At 43.7% G+C, this 16,958-nt stretch overlaps 1 protein-coding gene across 6 annotated transcripts in view; it reads right to left on the bottom strand.

Annotated features, from left to right (window-relative positions):
* The window catches only part of DIS3L2 (DIS3 like 3'-5' exoribonuclease 2), a 348,067-nt gene that overhangs the window by 280,176 nt on the left and 50,933 nt on the right, over nucleotides 1–16,958 (bottom strand). For all 6 annotated transcript variants that reach the window (XM_074189654.1, XM_074189656.1, XM_074189658.1 and 3 more), the window contains 2 exons: nucleotides 12,340–12,393; nucleotides 4,028–4,129 (listed from right to left, as the gene is read on the bottom strand). In XM_074189654.1, coding sequence (XP_074045755.1) covers nucleotides 4,028–4,129; nucleotides 12,340–12,393 — 156 coding nt within the window. The remainder of the gene's footprint in view (nucleotides 1–4,027; nucleotides 4,130–12,339; nucleotides 12,394–16,958) is intronic.

Here is a 16,958-nt window from a genome sequence, read left to right on the forward strand (position 1 = left end):
TGGACACCCAGAAGTGGGAGAGCAGGCAAAGCCCTTGAAGGGAGCACCAGGAGACACAAGTACTGCCAAGGCAAAGAAGCAAATTAGTCTCCTTTGTGACACATGCCATGGACTCAATCTTCTTATAAAATAGTTTTGATTAGACAGAAATTGCTCAGTCCAAAATGTGAAATAAGAGTCACTTTACATAAATTCAGTTTTACAACCAACTTTGCTAGAATTAGCAACAAGGTGGTTCAGCAGGGAAAACACCAGGTCTGACAGCAAGAAGAGCTGAATGTGAATCCTGCCTCAGTCATTTGCTAGCTGTGGAACCCAGGGCAAGCCACTTAGCCTCTGCCTGCCTTAATATTCTCACCTGTGAAATGAGGATAACAAGAGCACCTTCTCCTCAGGGCTGCCGAAAGGATCAAGGGAGATGAAGCGGGTAATGGGCTTTGCTGTCAATCCTTTTTACTAATTTTGGTGACTCTCACGCAACACCCAAGGCCCCAGGATAAGCTAAATTCTCCTCTGACACCTCCACAACAGGGCCCTGGGCCTTCCAGGGCCCCTTCTGCCTCTCACCACCACGGCAGGCCTTTTTCAAGGGCTCAGGCCTCAGGCCAAGCCTCTGTAAAGCTTCTTGGAGAGCTCACATGTTCTCAGTCAGCTACTGATGACTTCCTACACCCAGCCAGCTCTGAACTCCCTGGCAACCTCCTTGGAGATGGTTCTACCATTCCATTAGAACAGAATAACCACTTAATAAATGCTTATGGATTAATTTAGAATTTAAAAGCCTTTGCACAAATAAAATCAATAGCTAGATTCAGTGGAAAATCTGAAGGTTCAAGAGAAATGCATTAAACATTTCTTATGCAATCTTTAGGGGAACTGACACAAATACAAGTTAAGTTTTCAGAAGCGACACAGACCATTGATAACTAACTGAAAGCAATCCAGACTCTTTAATAATGAGAGAAACCTAATTAAAATAGCCTAGCCAAGTTGATGGAAAAGATGAGGAAAAAAGAGCCTTCAAGAAGCTAGTGAGCCTTCTCTGCTACTATTATGTGGGAATTTGTATGACTGCTATGAACAACAATGTGGAAGTCTACAACAGTGAAGCAATGAACTCGCTCCTGCCCTTTGGCACCAAGGTCCCACTGCTGGCACTAAGCCTCAAATGGCCCAAAAGCTTCCAGGAACATTAGCTGGAACCGTACCTGGGCCCAACAACTGCAGAACAGCAGAACAAATGATAGTTTATGAACGGAATAATGAATTAACAAGATTTCATAGAAACATGGGAAGAGTCAAAAGAACTATCAGAGAAAGCAGAGCCACAAGGACAATGTCTATGCTGGCTACATACACCAAAGGCAAAGGAAATGCTTGGGGAGAGGTGGCAGAAGCCAATCAATAACATTGTCAATGTTTGTTCCAGATTCATCGATAAACCATTTTCTCAAGAAAGTACTGTTAGAGTTTTCTTTCAGTATTTCCTAAGTACCTATTATGTCAAAACAAAATCAATCAGTAAATTTCTTTTCAAATAATGTGAAAAAAAAGAAGGGGCAACAATGCTGAGGTGAAACTCCTGTCCTAGACAAAAAAAGCAGAGGGTGTGGATTCTAGTGTTAAAGAGAGTGACAGTGTTAACAGCATCCCAAAGGTGGCTGACTCGCATTAAATTAGAGAGTGAAAGTAGTAAAGGATCTACAAGGCCACTTACACCGACCCCTCCAGTCTACAGATGAGACAAATGAGGCCCAGGGAGGCCTGGAATCTTTTCAAAAGTCACAGAGGTCATGAAGAAACAGCACATGGATTCAAACCTGGGTACCCTAGCTATGTTCTGTCTGCTACACCATGAATGTAAGTTGTATACACACATACATACACACATACACACAAAGTGAAAATTGAACAAAAAAAGGGTAAATCTAATAAGAATGATGTTATTGGTGGAACAGGCTATAACATAGAGAAAAAAGCTTCTAGAATAGAATAAAAAATAAAATTCAGGGCGTGGCTAGGTGGTGCAGTAGATAGAGCACCAGTCTTGGAGTCAAGAGTATCTGAGTTCAAACCCGGTCTCAGACACTTAACAATGACCTAGCTGTGTGGCCTTGGGCAAACCACTTAACCCCATTAGCCTTGCAAAAAAAACCCTAAAAATAAATAAGTGAAAATAAAATAAAATAGAATTCAATAAAACACTATCTTCCTGAAACAGTTCTTGTAAGATTTCTGTTACCATGCTATACTGAAATCAAGAAAACTAAGCATGGCACTAATTAATTAGATCAGACAAAGTGATATTCAAATCAGGAAGAAATATAAGACATAAACAAGAAACACAGCATCATATCTAAAGGCAAATTGAGTGCATATGACTTTTGAATCTAGAGGCATCAACTAATACCACAGCAAAACTCATTAAGACCTGACAGTTTGAAAAATGCAGCAAAGTAGGTAGTTGGGGGGTAGCTGGGGGGAAACAGTTGGGGGGCAGCTGGGTGTTGAGCCAGGAGGGACAGCTAGGGGGGCAGCAAGGCAGGGCAGTTGGGGGGCAGCTAGGTGAAGCAGCTAGTGAGGTAGCGAGGTGGAACAACGAGGGGACACAGCTAGGGGGCACAGTTAGCGGGGGTAGTGAGTTGGGGCAGCAAGGTGGGGGAAGCTAGGGGGCTCCCTGGAGAAAGAAGGGCCTTCCAAGTGCTCAGAATTAGCTAATGTCTCATCTTCCCAATGAGACTGTTGGGCGGGGGCCATGTTTTACCACTTCTACAAGGTCTCCTTAAGGACAACATAAGCTCAGTCTAATCTCAAGAAATACTTGGTTCAAGTCAGGTTCCTTCAGTTCCATCCAGGTCAATGCTCAGAGTGGGTGCTTGGGGGCTGCAGAGGATAAATCCAAAAGAGCCTAAGAATGGCCAGGCTGTGGCGCAGCTGTCCATCCGGACACTTTCTGTCCCAATAGCTCCCAACAAGGCTTCACACCTCAGAGCTGGTGAGATGCCTCTTCCCTGACTGTCTTTTAAGGGATAGGCAACCTCAGGTAGAGATGTATCTGCTCAGGGCCCTCCCCTGTGTGGGCCCGTCCAACACCACAACCCATGCAAGCACACTGAAGGGGAAACCACCCCCCCCCCCAGCTCTGATATGCCAACACTGCCACAGTATGGTCTCATCTTTCTCCCGCCCAAACTGACAAGGCGCTAAATGACCTCTTCAGTGAAGTGGGTGAGGAACAGAATCAGAAGGTCACAAAACAGGTGGACACCTTTTCATAAATGAACAAACTCAAAGCAGAAGCCAACAAGGGTTGAAAGGATCAAGGGTCCAGAGCTAGAAGAGACCCTGTTGGCCAACTGTGAACTCAAGTCCTCATTTTCAAGAAAAAGATGAGGAACCATGTCAAAGGCCCCCGCAGTCAGTTGGAGCCACTTTGCATCCTTCGTCAGATACCAGCTGGACATGACACAAGTCACTGATCCTCTCTGAGTCCTAGTTTTTCCATATGTTAAATGGGATCAACAATTCTCCTACTCCCTAATTCACAAGGATGCTGTGAGGAAAATCACTTTGCAAACCTTAGAGCCCTCTCCTTTGTTACTCAACAGGATCTCACAGATGTCAGGAATTCCCAAGGAGGAAATTCTCTACCCTCATGTGGCTGAGCCCCCCACAAAGCACCCGAGAGGCTTAGAGAACTGCTGACACTTCTCACTGTCCCATCTCCCTCCCTCCCCAGTGGGCAGGCCATGGAAGTCCATTCCCCAGCACTGCCTTCCATCCTGAGATCCGGGCTGTGAGCTCAGACCCTACAGAGTGAGATCTGCTCTCCACAGGTTCCTTGTCTCTCTCGTGGACAGGCAAGACAAGGAAGTGAAGAAGCTGAAGCAGCAGGGGAATCCTCAAGCCCCAAATTGCCAGAGATACCCCAGCAGGAGGGCCAGGGCTCAGGTTCATTTAACCTGCCCATCTCTCTCACCCAAGGAGGCTCCAGAGAGCCTGGGAACAAGAGGGAAACTGAACTAACCTTCCACCGATCCTTGGGCAGCAGTTCCACAGCCACCACATCACCATTCAAAGCTCTGTTCCGAGCAACAACTCCATCGATAAAGATGTCTCTGTTCCCATCCTGTGAAAGGAAGCACAAACACAGTTGAAAGTTGTCTTCCCAGATCAAAGCTGTGGCTCATACAGATTTTCCATGGCCCTAGGTCAAGTCAGCTCCTTGGTACAAATATCAGATTGAATGGAGAACGAGCTTGCCTGGAAGAATCCAAACAGACAAGGCAGAGAACACAGAGGACCTCTACAAATGGGCAGCCAAGACCTGCTTTCTAGTCAGGGCTAGACTTTTTGTGGAGTTTTTATACCCAAACAGGACATGCTACTTTTTCCAAGACATGGCTACAGTATTCCAGAAAAGACACAAAAGAACATCTAGAGAGAATGTAAGAGGATTAAAAACCTTGGCAAATAAAAGACAAAACCCCTCCCCACCGCCCCACTCCCAAGAAAACCAAACAGTGACCCCAAGTCTTTCACAGAGACGACCATTAAGGCATGTGTTCCAACTCTTATCCTGGAGAGCCTCAAAGAGAGGGCATCCAGCCCACCTGGGGCTCTCAGAGCCTCTGCCAATATCAAGGCCTTCACACAATCTTCGAGGTTCTTACATCCCATCATCCTGGGGATGTGGTGATACTGGTCACATCTACCAATGAGAGACCCCCCCTGAAAAAACAACCACAAAAGGCTAACCCCTTAACTCCTCTAGCTGCCTTAGAAATGAGATGCCTATGCTGCCTCCAGGGCTCAGAGTTCTGAAGAGCCCCCTCAACACAGGGACACTTCCTGGGCAGGAAACCCAGTTTCTTGGCCCACTATTCTGGGCAGCAGCAAGCAGCACTTACATCTAGGGGAAAATGGGCCAGGGAAAGGGGGTTGCTGGAAGCAAAGTGGACCAACTGCTGCTTTCTAACACATATAGGAGTCTTCCTCTTCAGGTACCTGAAGATATAAGAAGTTGTGGGAGTTACAAGTCAGGGTGCTTGCACCCTGAAGCATTAACCAAAGGCCCTTGAGATCCTTCGCTGATCCCCAGTGGTACCAGATGCAGATTTAAAGGAGTTAGGAAACAAACTTAACAAACAAAATAAAAATGCCTTAAGACAGAGGTGTCAGCTCCCAATCAGCAGGGCTTCTGACAGACTGTTTGGTAACCACCATCCCTATATGCTTTAACATGTCTCATCTAGCAATAGGGAAAGGCTCTAAGAAAGGGTCTTCCCAAGAGGAGAATAGTCTCTGGAAGAGGAGAACAAGTGCAAGATTTGGCATCAGGAGACCTCACTTCAAACCAAGTTCCAATATAACCCAGTCAGAAAATTTGGAGTAAACCGTTCCTTGTCTCCCATTCTCTGTGCCCCAATCTGTACCATACTGCCAATAATCCCCAAGCAGCTTAATTAATAAGGCTTCTCTGTGGAGGAACAGGAGAGGTGGCCAAGGCACTCTCACAACCCTAAGCACCAGGACCCCCATCCCTAGACCACAGAAAGGTCCTTCCACCCTCCCCAAGTGCACCCTCTCAGGAGACCTCTGACAGCCTGAGCTTTATCCTTCAAGGCTGGCTAGAGAGAGAGACTAGCAGCTGCTGAGTGCGCCTCAGCCAAACCCCAACCCCAACCCCACCCTGTCAGTGCTGAGTGGCTGCTGGGCTAGTGACAGAAACCCCAAAGGACTCCAAGATGACCTCAGAGACAGTCTTCTTAGAAAAATATGGTCTGTCCCAGTGGAAGCAGAAAGATATAAGGCACTGAAGCGTGCCTCAAGGTCATCAAGGGAGCTTTGGTTTTGCTCTCACCAGATGTAGGTGTCTGGGAGGTCACATGCCAACCTGTCTATTTGCACGAAAAGGCCTCCTTTCTAAGCAGCTACAAGCTCACAAAGACAGCTCACTTAACTGAGATGAGGAGATACTCTCATCCTACAAAGCCCAGCAGGGTCATGAGCACAAGACAGACCATGGAGGGGCTGCTGGCCCTGCTTGGCTCCTGCCAGATGCCTTGAAGATGCTTTTTCAATTTCAGAACAACTTGCTTAAAAAGCATCAAACTGTGGAATTATGGGACACATATTAAAGATTAAGATTCAGTCTTCTTAATTACAACCCAAGGAGGAAAGCCCATTACTTTGGAGCTAGAGAGTTCTGTACCAATCGGACCTCCATGCGTTCCTTAGGCAGTTACTTCCCCAGGCTGGTCTGAAGTCTCAGACTGATGCCATTATCTTTAAGGGACCAACCCCACCCCCCAAGTGCTGATACCTCAGCCTAGGCATCCCCAAAGGCTTGCTCTCCAATGTTCTAGGACAAACAATGATACTACTGTACCCATCCCCTGTGGGAAAGGAAAGAAATGATCTTAGACATAGTAAAGGGGAAGTTGTGGCAGTCTGCCTAGATACCAAGAAAAATGGAGGTTCAACACAGATATGCCATGAAAGTCAGAACATCGTCTATCAGGAAAATGACTCCCTCCAGGCGAGCAACAAACTCAACAGCTGCACCAAGGTTGCCTCCCATGACAAGATGCAGAAAAATTGCAAAGCCTCTTGGACAAATGTAATTCAGAATAGAAGTTGTGCTCTTTAAAAGGTCAGATTCTTACAGATGGCCCTATTTTTCCCTTTCTCTTTTCATCCCCAAAATAAAACCAACCAGGTTTAAAAAAAAAACTAAACCAAGGTTATCTCAGTAATAAGACTTTATCCTAGGGCATTTGAAAGTCATTTTATTTTATCCTATTTCTCTACTTCCCTTAAGGGCTGTCCTTATTGTGAGCCAGATGGAAGTTGGCACATCCATTCATCTGATCTATCCAATGTATTTTGGATTTTTTCAGTAGAAAATTCAAATCTCCTAATGCCAGCAAAAGCTGGAGTGACGCACATTAGCTAAGTCAAGGTGGCCTGCCAAATTTGAAACAAAGAGAAATGTCTCTTTTATACCTGATAATTCATTCATAGAGCTCAGCTTGTGTGGACACTTTAATCCAACAGCTAAGGCAGTTTTGGCTCATATAACTGCTTCTAGAGCTCTGAGAACTTGAGGCTTCATTTTTGCCTTTCCAAATAAATGGGGGAGATCCTTAAACATGGTACAATAAGAAAATAATTCGATTTTAGTGCTATCAAGGACATCAGAGGTTGATCCAACCCCAACCTTTAACAAATAAGGCTACTAGTATCCTTTAAGTCCTCAAGGCTTGTCTGATCCTTGTCCTAAGGCCATAGTGATTTGAAGGCCTAACCCTGATCTCCACAATCTCTTTCTGGATTATCTGAATATACTTGTTTTAGTCTTGCCTTTACCTCATCTTTGGCCTCGGAAGACTGGCCAGGTCATGATGGAGAAGGAAATACAAAGATCAAGATCTCTTGCAAGCACAGTTCTGGAATCCATTGTCATACTTTCGCTAGGGTGACTCACTCATATCAGAAATGCTACCAGTTTCCTCAGAAGAGAATTTTGCAAGAAGCCTGCTGCCATTTTTACATCCTCTCAAAGTGGCCAAAGTCTCATTTAGAAGTGACTGACCCTAGTGATGCCCAAAAGGCTGCTCTCTAATATACATGTGGGTATTCCTGGCCTCCAGTGGCTGATGGCTGCAAGACTAACCACCATTCAACAGCCTCCTACATTTCTTTCCTCTAGGCCTTTACATACTATTTAGGAAACCACAAAAAGTAAACAAGCAAACAAAGGTCCACCCAAGTCCTCCAGGCCACAAGTGGACAAATTGTCCATAAAATGCCTTTCCTAGAGAAGCCTCCAGTATTTCCGCAGATGCAGACCACATGACTTTCCCAGGATGGAAGATTAAGATGGAGCCCTTCCCTCCTTTCTTCCTTTGCAGCTAATCTTCAGCTCATCAGACAGATGTACATGGAGGCAGTGTCGTCATGTCCAGAGGCAGCAGGGGAAGAGACTGAAGGCAGAGAGGCCACAGGAAAGCTTCAGAGGACCTAGGGCTTTCACTGCTATTTTCTGGTTCTTATTCACAATCAGTAACCAGGGCAGGCTAAGGCTATACCTGTCCCTGGGGCTCCTGCTGGAAGGGGGACTCCCCATCAAAGACTTATAACCTCAGAAAAATTACTGCTGTCCTTCATTCTGGAAGAGGACCAAAATGATAGCACTGTATTGTAGTCAGGTACAGTGTGTCCAACAGTGGCTAATCAGACCAATATCAGCTCAAAAGGCTCCAACAGAGATAGGGCACAAATAGTCCTCATGAACATCTGGAGTAGAGAGGTCTCTAAATTGATCTAGAGTTTCTTTGGCACCATTGCAATTCTGCTTTGCTCCTAGAGCACAGAACCCTCTCTGGTGAGGGCTCGCCACGTTGAGCAGTCCTGGGCCTGCATCTCTCATGCTGCACAACTGATTTCAAGGTTTTTCAGGGAGACCTTGAGAGTGTCCTTGCATCACTTCTACTGACCTCCGTGTGAGCACTTGCCTTGTGTGAGGTCTCTCTCCGTAAAATAATCTTTATGCCAAACGTATGTTTGGCATTTGAACAATGTGGCCAGCTGCAATAGAGCTTGAATGCTTGGCAGTTTAGCTCGAGAAAGGACTTCAGTGTCCGGTGCCTTCTCCTGCCAGGTGATCTTCAGAATCTTCCTAAGGCAATTCAAATGGAAGCAATTCAGTTTGGCATGGCGCTGGTGAACTGTCCAGGTTTCACAGGCAAATAGCAGTGAAGTCAGCATAATGGCTCTGTAGATGTTCAGTTTGGTCACAGTCTAATACCTTTTTTCTCCCACACTTTCCTTTAGAGTCTCCCAAATGCTGAGCTAGCTCTGGCAATATGAGCATCAATCACCCTGGGAAACAGACTGCTAAAATAAGTAAACTGATCCACAGCATTCAGAATGTCTCCATTTGCAGTAACCAGTGGTGTCATGGTTCAGGTACAGTATATGGCTAGTGGAGAAGTTCTGTTTTCTTGGTGTTACATTGGCAGGTCAAAAGTAGCAGCAGCAGCAGCAGAGAATGCACCAGTACTTTGGTGTACAGCCAAAAGTCACACACCAACTCTCCCTCCACTTTGGGCTTGGCTTGTGGACTTTTCACATTAAATAATTTTCAGTCAGTGTGGTAACTGGCCTTGATACCATTTTCATCCTTCTGAAGGTATCTGATGACATTGCCAAAAACATTATAATAAAAAGCACAGGAAAAAGCACACAGTCCTGTTTCATTTACTTTAGTGAAAACTGAGAAAGCTCAAGAGCTATCTGGAAGTCATGCTTGCATACTGTCATGGTATATTATGGACAATGACTGGAGCTGGTTGATGACTATCATTGAGAATGCTATGGGAGCATTCAACCCATCTCTCCAGGATCACATCCTAACCACTAATCAATGTGGCCCCATCGACACTGAGGAGTTGAGATGCACTATAGGTCTTTGACCCATCAATAGCCTTTCAGGGGATTGTGAAAGTACTTTGGATTGTTACTATCAGAATGAAACAGAATTTCATCTGCCTTCAAATTGAGCCAAGAATCCTTTATCTCTCTAAGCTTCATTTGCACCACTAATGATGTCCCCAAGTAGAAAGGGCTGTAGTGAGAGATGGGGAAGCCCTCATCAATGAAGGTCAGAATGACCATCTATCACAATTCCTGAAGAAGGTATATGGTATTGAAGAGAGGCATCATGTGTAGAGAGCTGGCCATAGAGTCATCAAGATATGAGTTCAGGACTATTGTTCTATTAGAAACCAAGAGGGATAGGAATTCAGGGAAACCTGGAAGGATTTGCATGAACTGATGCTGAGTATGATGAGCAGAACCAGAAAAATATTGTATACCCAACCAGCAAGATGGGGGTGATGATCAACCTTGATGGACTTGCTCATGCCAACAGTGCCAATAACCAGGGAAAATTCTGAGGTATCTGTGATGGAGAATACCATCTGTATCCAGAGAAAGAATTATGGAGTTTGAACAAAAGCCAAAGACCTTCAATTTAGGGGGGGAAAACTGTTATCTTATTATGTAATTTTGCTATCTCTTATACTTTATTTTTCTTAAGGATATGATTTCTCTGTCATCACATTCAACTTAGATCAATGTATACCATTAGGAACAATGTCAAGACTAACAGAATGCCTTCTGTGGGGGTGGGGGGTGGGAAACAAGAATAGGGGAAAAATTATAAAACTCAAAATAAATGAAATCTTTCTTAAAAAAAAAAAAGATATGGGTTCAGGTCCTGGCTGCATGGAACTGAACAAGTCCCTTCACTCACCTGTACCCAAGGCATTCTCTAAGACTATCACTTAAAGAGGGGCTTCCCCAGGAAAACACTGTACACTTTAACAGCAACATTGTGTGATGATCAACTAACTTAGTTCTTCTCAACAGCAAGGCAATCAAAGACAATTCTTGCCATGGAAAATGCCATTCACATCCAGAGGAAAAATATGATGGAATCTGAATACAGATCAAATTATACTATTCTCATTTTTAAAAATCTATTATTTGTTTTTTCCTTCTCATGGCTTTTTCCTTTTGTTCTGATTCTTCTTTCACAGTGAGATTAGAAAGAAAAAAGAAAGGAAGGAAAGGTGTGTTGGGTTGGATGAAATGATTGCTGAGATTTCTTGCTAGCTAGAATCCTTTGAACTAATAAACTCTCTGACTCTTCAGCCAAGGCCAAGAGAATAAAAGAATTTTAGAGTGAGAAGGACCATCTAGTACAAGAAACCCAGAAAAGCAAGCCCCCCTCTCCCAACTCCCTAGTAACCGACTAGTCACTCAGCCTCTACCTGAAGACTCCTCTCACCTCCTGAGGCAGTCAACTCCCAACCTTTATTAGCTTCTCTAAGAGCCCCTCCCCGCCATAGTCCTTTGCTTTACTCTCTGTGGCCCCAAAGAACATGTCTAGCACCTCTTCTATCTGAAAGACTTCAAAATATGAAGTGAGAGCTATCAGACCCCATCTGGTCCCTCCCTAATCCCAGGCCATCTCTTAAAGAAAGCATGTCTAGTTCCTCCCATCACCTAGAGGCCCATGACCTTCTTCACTATCCTTCTCAGGACATTCTCTAGTTTTCTCTATATCTTTGCCAAAAAGAACTGAAGCAAAACAATCAATAGACCAATGAGGGATATGGTGATCAGGGCAGAAGACAATGAGATCATTATCTGCTATTCCTAGAAGCTGTGTGTGTGTGTGTGTGTGTGTGTGTGTGTGTGTGTCTCTTAAGACAATCATTATGCTGACACTGCTACTTGGTCCTATCTTCTGGAAGGCAAAGAAGGCAAAGGGTTAAATAATGTTCAGTAAGATGACTTAAGAATGTTTCTTAAATAGCAGTAGCAATAATAATAATAATAATAATAATACTATGCACTGAGCACTAGACAGAATTTAAAGGTAACACTTAACTGGTTTATCCTACATAAGCAATTTAGCATAATTGATAAATTTCAATCCTAAGTGGTACCCTTTTGTTACTTATTCCAAAGAAAAAAGATCTAAAGGTCCAGGCACAGAGTAGTAATAAAATTAGCATTTTCAAATCTTCAGAGATCATCCAGTCGACCCTCCTCAAATCAGAGCTAAGGGAGTTGAGGTCCCAGAAAGTGAAGGCTTGGGAAGATGCCTCTCTCATCTTTTTCCATGTGTACCATTAAGTCATATCCAAAGCAACATTGTTAGTTCTCCCAGATGCAGCTCACCGTGACCAACACAAGCCCCTGAAATGGCAACAGCCCTCCCTTGTTCATGAGTCACTGACGTAAGGAAGGGGTGCAATGATCCAAAACAGACACCCAGCAAATTCTTCTAACTGCAAAAAGGGGAAACTTGGACCCATTTTTGCTTTGTTTTGTTTTTTAAAAAGGTGTCTCACGTTATTTTTGGACAAACTTTACAGATTAGATCATAGAATCCATCGAAAGTAGATCGCATATTTGTTTAGGAGAGATTAACTTAACTCACTGGAAAAAACCATAAATCCTCTTAAGCTATAAACCAAGGGAGTTCAGTAACACTAACTGGTGGGCCTCCATCTGGGTTCAGCTGCTCTCTGAAGTCCAGGAAGCAAGTGTGCCGACTTCCCCTGCAAGTGTGCCTTAGAGCCTGGCAGCATTGTAGAGAGTTTCCAAGACCATGCCCATCCTCAATTTTACTTAGCTCATTTCTGTTTTTACTTCTTACTCCTAATTTGGCTTTTGTGAATTCACATATAATTTAACCAAGATCAGTGTATATATCTAAGAGTTTAAGTGTGATAATGAGCATTAAGTTATTTAACTTACCGGGGAAGGAATGAAAGCCTCATGATATTTCTTTGGATTTATCCTCAATACACCCTTAAAAAAAAAAGAAAGAAAGAAATAACATTAGCCTGAGAAACAGGATCAATGGATCAGTCATAATACCTTAGAAATTTGATGATGAATCCAGGACAAAAGATTTATTACTATGTTTTTCAATCTTAGGTTTATACTAACATTTTATCCTAAAACACCATTTTAGGCCAGGCATCCTAACATTTTAGGTGAAGGATATTGTGGTACAGTACATGGCGAGTTCACAAAGAGGTGGAGAATTTAAACTTCCAGTTATCTGGATTTTAGATGCAGTTGCACTCTTTGTAGACTGCTTCACTAACAGAACAGAGGCTGGTCACAATCTTTAGTGGACAATAAGGGTACATAGCCCAAATTGCAAAAACCTGCCCATAATCACAAATTTCTGACATTTTCCTACACGTCACACTTTGACTTGAAGCAAGACACCTTAAATGAGTAAGATTCCAAGTTTTTCCTTCAGAGTAGTAATGGTGAGGATGATGGGAGTCTATATTGGATGGCACCATATCATATTGGACTTGCAATCAGGAAGACCTGAGTTCAAATTTGGATCCAGAAATTTGCTCAGGTTCCACCACTGGAAAATTTCTGGATCCAAATTTGAACTCAGGTCTTCCTGATTGCAAGTCCAAGACTCTCTCCAGTATGCCACCTAGATGCTTAGGCAACACAAAGGACCAGCCAGTTGAGAGATCAGTCATTCCAAGTGGCCTTCAACCAACTCTGAATGCAAATCACAGTGCTGGCTCCACCATCCAGGCCACCCAAGCTGCCTCCAGCTTTATGTTCTACAAACACCAAGTCCAGGTCTGATTCTATTTACATATGGGGGTGCAAACAAGGGTGCCTGGGGGTGGGGAAAAGTGTTTGAAGGATCAGAAAGCTGTAACCCTTTGGAGGCTCCAGCTGGGTAGACTGCACTCCCCTGGCATTTTCAGATGATGTCCATTACTTTCTAACAAGCCAAAATCAAAAGGTGCCTTGAAAGAGTGTTTCAAATGTTTTTCAAAATGTTGACAGACACAATGTAATTAGCAAAACAGGTGTAGACATCAAATACGGGTTAAAATCATTTTCTCCTTCATTGATCTGCCAAGTTTGAATTATGACTTTTCCTGCAAGAGTGGATGACATCACTCACACCTCAAACAGCAGGTCCCTGTACTGTGTCAGATACAAATGGAAATGCCACTGGCTAACCAAAGACAGATCGCTTGACTTTCCATTGGAGGTAAAAGTCTGAAACTTGATTTTGGATTGTGCCCACACTGCTTTGCCTTATTCACCTCTTTTGGCAGATTTCAGGGTGACCTAGAAAGTTTCAATGTGTTGATTACCCAAGGATTCTTAGAATTTCCTTCCAATGAGGGCCACTGAAACACTAATTTTAGACTAATAAAAATCAAACTTAAAATAGTGACTAACAGTTGCTGTAATAAATGCTTCATGTTCTGAAGGGTTAGAACCTTGTTAAGTCTATGGTTGGAAAGAGAACTGCAGAGAATTAGGAAGAATTTATTCCATCTGTGGACACTCAAAACTTATAGACGTTAGGCAGATTAGGCTTCAAATAGTCAAAAAATAATTCTGAAAATGAAGAGAGACTCCTAATGGTTTGGGGTTTGTTTTCCTTTTGTTTTTTCAAAGCCAAGCCACTTGGGGAAGTGATGCTTCAGACCTGCTACAAACAGAGTCCACCTTGGAGTCAGGGTGCTGTGAAGACTCCTAGTTTGGACAGGGAGCATGTGGGCATCACTATCCTCCAGTGTGTCAAAGGTGGAAGTGCTTTCCCACAGCTTCTTCTCCCCCACCCTCTGTGTGGGAGTCTAACACACACACACACACACACACACACACACTCTCACATGCATACCCATCCTCACACTCACACACGGCACATTCACAAAATACACTCAGCCACTCACTGGACACCCACACCTACACCCACACTCAACCACAGACATATGCGTGTACACACACACACACACACACACACACACTCTCACACGCATACCCATCCTCACACTCACACACGGCACATTCACAAAATACACTCAGCCACTCACTGGACACCCACACCTACACCCACACTCAACCACAGACATATGCGTGTACACACACACACACACACACACACACACACACACAATTTGCTAGAAAACATTTCTGCCTGGGGCATAGGGACCACCCAATGCAGATCAGCAACTTCTCTGTAGCAACTAGTCTTAGCATTCATTACCCAAGAAACCGAAAGACTCAATGATTTCTCCAGGGTCCCAAGTCAGGTCTGGCTGACCACCCAGCCAATTCTCCATCCCCCGGGTAAGTATTCAGGGAAGACGACAGCTCTCTACACTGGAGTGCTAGGATCACTCATTCAGGTCACTTTACTTGGTCTGAGATTTCAAATACTGGACAGTCTTCATTTTTCAGGCTACACCCTGGGACCCCAGGTCTTAGAAACCATCAGCCAAGTGATACAAGCTCTTCTTCAGGGCAAAGACTTCTGCTCCAGCCTCAAGGGTCCAGACATCTCCCTGGTCCTACCTCTCCCCTTGCTTCCTGCTGTCCCTCCCAGCCCACTACTCTCTGACTCCCATGGGCCCAGCTGGTGCTCTCCCAGCTCCACATCTGCCTGGCCCTTCTGCAGCAGGACACTGTGACTCTAGTCTACTGCCCTGCACACCCCCTGCTTCTGTGCCCCAGGGGCCTGGCAGAGCCCAGTACGTGATGGTCACTGAAAAGACCTGAACTCTGTAGACTTCTCTTATGTTTCTTAACGGTCAGCCCTATATGCTAATACAGATATCTCTGACCCTCTCCAAGAAGCCTCTACTCCCTGTTTGATTATCTCTCCCCTAGATAACCACACTTTTCTTCTCCCCAGGACTTGACTTCCTGATGTTTCCTTCAGTTTTCTTCTGGCCAAACTCTCCTCTTATCTGCCTGGACAGCTAGAAGATCTAAGCTAAGGTTTCTGGTGGTCTCTGGGATTGGAGGCCATTTCTCATCCCAGTTCATCTGCAGTTTTTGACAGTTAACCACCTCAAAGTCCGTATTCTTTAATTTTCTCTTTCTTCATGACTATAATCATTCTTCCAGATCTTGTTGAGGGTCCAGAAAAGAATGTCAGATTCCTGCTACTTCTTAAGCAGCCCTTCTCATACATCATTTCCTAATCAATGATTCCAAGGAAGAGAATCCAGACTCTACAACTCAAAATGATACTAAAGTTCAGATACCACTAGGCTGCATAAGTGACAAAATAAGATGTGGCTCTGTTGCAGTGTTTGAGGGATCTGTTTGAGAGAACCAGCAGCTTCTCTTTCTTTTGTAGGCTGGGGAACAACAGAATAATTTGTAATCTATGATTCCAAGGTGACCAGCAATGTCATGGGGACCCTTCTAGTATTACATATTAAAAGTTTCACATAGGTCACTGTGAACTAGGATCAGAGGTGGAGTGAATTACATGATCCAACAATTTTTTTAAGGCTCTAAGTATAAATTTACTGGTCTATTTTCCTTTTTTCTTATTGTTTTAAAGTCATTGTTGCTTATTTTTTTCTAGTTACATGTAGAGAGAGTTTTTTTGGTAAAATGTATCTCTATTTCTCCCTTCCCATTCCCTTCCACAAGACAGCATGTGATCTGATATAGGTTATAAATGCACAATCATTTTAAAAATATTTTCATATTAGTCATGTTATGAAAGAAGAATCAAAACAAAAGCAAAAAATCATAAGAAAAAATAAAAACCAAATAAAAAAGTGAAAATAGCATGCTTTGATTTGCAGTCAGACTCCACAGCTCTTTCTCTGAATATGGATGGCATTTTTCATCACAAGACATGACCCAATAATTAAAAGGTGATACAGTGGTCTCCCTGATCAAGGAAAGAACCTTCTGTTGAGGTGGTTGACAGTCAAAAGCTGGAGGTGAACTGGGATAAGAAATGGTCTCCAGATGCAATACCTGAAAGCACCAGAAAACTTAAGAGTCATTCAGTGGGAAAGGAAGTCAAGAAGTCAATGGGAGGTGAGAAGGTGGAAGCAACTACTACAACTCTTTTCAGACTTCGGCTGAGAAACTAAAGCCAGTGGGGTCAAATAAAGGCTCAGAAGGGAGACCTGGGAATCTCTGCAGGTAACAAAAAAGACACAATACCAGGCCCTGAAAGCACAAGAAGTGAAAGAAGCACAAGACTTGGTTCAGATCCATTAACGCAATGGCATGCAATATTTATAAATCACTTTGGGAGGGCTGTGATCCAGGCATTATTGTCCTCCTTTTACCAGTGACAAAAGCAGAGAGAGAGCAGAGACTGATGTCACCCTTTAACAAGTAGGAGAACCAGAAGTCAAACCCAGGTTTATGACTATAAATCTAGCACTTGTATTTGGAGGAAGCAAGTTCATGGAGGTAATATAGAGTAAATGTGACTTGGAGAGTCAAGGGGAGAGCAAGGACTGCCTCCCCCAGGCTATTTAATACCTCACTCGGTCTTTTTTTAGCAGGATCCCCCAGGTTAAAAGAGATACCCTCACAGCTCAGAAAGGTAT

Source organism: Macrotis lagotis, chromosome 5 (assembly GCF_037893015.1).
Source record: "Macrotis lagotis isolate mMagLag1 chromosome 5, bilby.v1.9.chrom.fasta, whole genome shotgun sequence".
Classification (NCBI taxonomy): Eukaryota; Metazoa; Chordata; class Mammalia; order Peramelemorphia; family Peramelidae; genus Macrotis; species Macrotis lagotis.